The sequence below is a fragment of the Triticum aestivum genome, chromosome 2B (assembly GCF_018294505.1).
Source record: "Triticum aestivum cultivar Chinese Spring chromosome 2B, IWGSC CS RefSeq v2.1, whole genome shotgun sequence".
In the NCBI taxonomy this organism is placed as follows: domain Eukaryota; kingdom Viridiplantae; phylum Streptophyta; class Magnoliopsida; order Poales; family Poaceae; genus Triticum; species Triticum aestivum.
The window spans coordinates 522738516-522742779 of NC_057798.1; the positions used below are offsets into that span (position 1 = coordinate 522738516).

Sequence of the window (4264 nt, forward strand, 5' to 3'; positions counted from 1 at the left end):
TTCAGTGGAACGCAGGAACGATCTGTTCGCTAGCAGCGTCCAAAAAAAAATCTATATAAACAGTTCTGGTTCGATGGCTAAACTACTTGTGCTAGGATACGTCAACAAAACACATCGTGTTGTAGTCGGGGTCGCGCTTGTCCTGAACGCTGCTCGGAGGGCCGCACGTTTTTTTTGCCCTAGGTTCCGGTGCTGCTCGTATTTATCGCTGCGTTTCGCTGAACGCTGAACGGCCTAGCTTGTAAGCTGAGAGCATCCATGGCGGCGGCCAGTAACGCAGGGTGCATCCTGGTACGTCTCTCAACTTTTTCAGTCCGCATACAATCGCGAACGGAGATTCTTCGGGTTAAACGTAGTCTTCTCTTTTTTTAAGCCGAAACTGTAGAACAATCGTTCTATGGTATTTTCTATAATAAAAAATAAATAAAGTACAAATACAAGGCTAAAAAACAGCCTAAGAGCATCAACGTACAGCAGTTTTGGGAAACATGAAAAAAATTAAAGCTTCTGAATTATCCAACTGGTAATCACATCAGCTTTCTTCTGTTTTGCTCTAAGTTTAGAAGTTTCAAGCCCTTCTGTGAGATAATGCTTCCAAGTTTCATAGTGGATCGGTGCTTTTTCTGAAAATTTTGTCATTCCTTGTTAAACGTAGTCAACTGTAACATGAATGGTTTCCTTCCTCAAAAGGTGATCCCGGGAGGAGATCGGGGTTTTCGCCCCCTCGCCTGCGCCGGAGCTGGTTTGCCTCCCTTCATTGGCCCTTGGGCCTCGGAGGTGCAGCGGCCGCAGCCCTTGGCCCCTCGCCGACTGGTGAGATTTTCAGCATAATTGATTCGATGCAAAAAGTTGGCATGTTGTCAAATATTGGCTTCTGATTGGTTGGCTATTAACTATTTGCCAATCTCATAAAAATTTGTCAACTTTTATTAACTTTCATTTTGCCAAATGTTAGCATCAAACCAATTAGGCTTGGCTGTAAGGGTTTTATTAATTTAAAGCCGAGCGCTAGCCGCTTCTCTAAGAAAAAAAATAGGTTATCTGTCTTTGCTTTAGGTTGTTTTAGTGTCATGGTTGAGAATGCGAGGCGGTGGCAGTGTTCCCGATTTTAGAATAATGTATTCTTCGTTTATTCCCGTTCTGACGTGGGGAGTTGTGTTTTTGATGGATCTTCCTGAATTTGGTTGACACTAGTCTTCTCGGATCTGTGTGAATCCGATCGGTGTTTGTCTCTGGCGGAACCATTTGGATTCTGCCAGCCCTTGTTTTTGTTGGTGTGTTTATATAGAAATAATGGCTCTTCCGATCTATGCTTCACACAGTCGGTGATCGTGACTATTCTGATGCGCTGTCTTTCGGGGTCTTAGCACAACGACTTTGCATGGCTCAAGTGCTTCCAATCGTTGTGTTCACGGACTTGTTGTAGTTTTTGGTGCTTTTGATGACATTTGTACTGCTATTGCATATTATTAATAGATCAGAGGATTTTTCTCAAAAACAAAGTAACGAATGTTCCTTTGTGTCCATCAATGAATTCATCCATGCAGGAAGTGGAGCAGCAGGAAGACAGGCTTAGTAAGCTGCCGGATGATATTCTTCTGTCCGTTCTAGATCGTCTCGACGTACGAGGCGCCGCAAGAAGCAGCATCTTAAGCAGACGGTGGAGGCATCTCCCTCTCGCGATCAGTCGCATCACCTTAGACGTTAAGCGCCACAAGCTTAAAGACGACGGCTCCAAGTCCGCTCTGTCCAAGAAGGCTCGGACCAACCTGTCCGTGGCAGAAGCAGCAAGGAGCCTGTTGGCACGCAGGGACCAGCGGCAGGCCGTCCGCGTCCTCTACCTGCGATTCTACCTGGGAGACGAGACCATGGGCATCGTCCGCGCCGTCGACGACGCCATGGCGCGCGGCTGCAGCATCGGCAAGGCGACATTCGTGATCCTGGGCGAGAAGATCGACACCCGGTGCACGGACGAGGACCTCGCCGGCCACGCTGCGCGCTTCCTGTCCTGCCTGGACGCATGCCCCCGCGCGTTCGCCGGCCTCACGACGCTGCACGTGGAGAGCGTTAAGCTGGGGCAGCCGGACATCAACAACCTGCTCGGCACCTGCGGCAGGCTGAAAAGCCTCTCTCTGCTCAACTGCGATTCAGGCCGCGACACGGCCCTGGTCGTCCAACACCCGCGGATCGCGGTGCTGAAGCTCGTGACCTGTGGCACCATCCAACTGAGGTGGCTCCCGGAGCTGGTGAAGCTGACCTGTGAGTGCTGGCTTCCTTCACGAGATCCACTCTTGTTTGGCCACGTCCCGCGGTTTCGGACTCTAGTACTCGCTACTAACTGCACCAGTGACTACAAGATACTAAGGTTGAGCGAATTACTTGACGAGAATGCTACCGTCCGTGAACTGTGGATGGGCTTCGACTCCGAGAGGGTAAGAACACTACCACTACTACTACATGCATGCATACTTTTCAACAAGAGCAACACGTTGTATTTCATCTTCTTTCCGTCGTGTGCAGCTCTGGATTCAGCCGGAGGGCCCGAGGCAACTGGCTCCTCGACTAAGCAACTTGAGGATTCTGAATCTCCAGAAGATTCCTGAAGAATGCGGCATCACGTGGACATTCTTCCTGCTAGAGGCCGCACCTCTATTGGAGGAGCTCGACGATTGAGGTGCAATAACATGAGATAATTTGTTTGCCGAAGCTGAAACCTTTCCTCCCTTGCCTTAATTAGCTACATTACGAACTGTGCTATGTAAATGATTTGCCATGCCTCTCTTGTCCACAGGTATCGAACCACCAGTGCAACCCATTGGAGGATGAGATGCTAAGGGAACGTCTAGTTTGCAAGAAAACATTTATCGAGTGGGAACCATCTGATTTCAAGCGATATAACTTGGCCGTGCTCACAATCTATGGTTTTCGACCCGAGAAGATATTCATGGGGTACATTACAAGGATCATGGAAGTGGCTGTGAATTTGGAAGAAATATCTCTTCATGATGATTTCTGCCATGATTGCTGATTGCATATTTTGTCCATCGACGACATATCCCCAGACCAGGACAGAGAGAAACTTGATACGAAAGGAAATTAATGAAGGGAGGTCGTCCCCTATCAACACTATCCTGTTCTACGCACGACCGATGTCTGTACGCGATGAACCAGTCGAAATTATTGATTGACCATATCCTTGATGTCCCTCCCAGGCACTCACTTGTAAATTGTTTAAGTTTTTTTCTCTGTAATGTGTAGTTTTGCAAAGCTGGTATCATCGGCAATACAAATACTTAAAGATTAAAGTTTGTGAGATTGATATATATTTGGGTCCTCCCCAAATACAAAAACTAGATTACAAATCAGTGTTGTGTCCATTAACGGCATCAAAATTGCCAACGGGCAGGATGAGTATTTAACAGAAAACTACCACAATTCGACCAACGCTGACGAAAAACTACCATTTTAGGAACCTAGCAGAAAACTACCACTCTACGACCAATTTATGTGCAAAAAACTGCCAAGTCTGACAACTATCTCAGTGTTGTGTCCATTAACGGCATCAAAATTGCCAACGGGCAGGATGAGTATTTAACAGAACTACCACAATTCGACCAACGCTGACGAAAAACTATCATTTTAGGAACCCTAGCAAAAAACTACCACTCTACGACCAATTTATTTGGAAAAAACTGCCAAGTCTGACAACTACCTGATTTGACTAGTTTAAACCGTTAATAAGTTAGCCCACACGTCAGGTTAACCGTTAACTTTGACCGTTATTACAAGTAGGACCCAAATGTCAACCCTCTTCTTCATCCTCTCTCTTGCATTTCTAGAAGACCTCACGCCGTTCATCACGTCGGAGCGACCACGAGGCACCGCGTCCGCAACTCGATCTGATGGCTTCAGCTGCGGCGTTGCATCCCCTCGCACCGCCACCGCCGCCACCCCCGTCGTCGGTCGCGATGCAATGGCTCGGCCCACGTGTTGGTTTTTTGAATCGCTAGAACAAATTCACCGTGAGTGCAAAGCTAGCTTCCGAAGCTAGCAGGCAGGCAGCTCGCAGGATTCTCCTAGCACCGTACATGCAAAGCTCTCTCGGCCAACACGCCGAGAGAGGGCGTTGCCGTCCCGCCAGTGGCTCCGCAGGTCGCGAGGTTCAGGAACGCGCCGTCGGCAAGAGTCCTGCCGCCAATCGGTAGCGTTGGGTCGTCCTCGTCGTCGCCGTCGCCGAACCGGGTGGGCCGCCAGTCAAACTCCT

General features: G+C 48.5%; 1 protein-coding gene across 1 annotated transcript; it reads left to right on the top strand.

Annotated features, from left to right (window-relative positions):
• The first annotated feature begins 205 nt into the window (after window positions 1-205).
• On the top strand, window positions 206-3206 carry LOC123041561 (F-box/FBD/LRR-repeat protein At5g56420-like). The gene is made up of 4 exons (XM_044464155.1): window positions 206-291; window positions 1548-2432; window positions 2521-2674; window positions 2792-3206. The coding sequence occupies exons 1-3, from the start codon at window positions 259-261 to the stop codon at window positions 2671-2673; spliced, it is 1071 nt and encodes a 356-aa protein (XP_044320090.1). The 5' UTR covers window positions 206-258; the 3' UTR covers window position 2674; window positions 2792-3206.
• Window positions 3207-4264: the final 1058 nt, after the last annotated feature.

Coding starts and splice junctions, on each gene's coding strand:
- LOC123041561 (XM_044464155.1), top strand. CDS start 259: ATGGCGGCGGCCAGTAACGCAGGGTGCATCCTG. Junction 292..1,547: donor GTAACGCAGGGTGCATCCTG/GTACGTCTCTCA, acceptor TCATCCATGCAG/GAAGTGGAGCAGCAGGAAGA. Junction 2,433..2,520: donor TGGGCTTCGACTCCGAGAGG/GTAAGAACACTA, acceptor CGTCGTGTGCAG/CTCTGGATTCAGCCGGAGGG.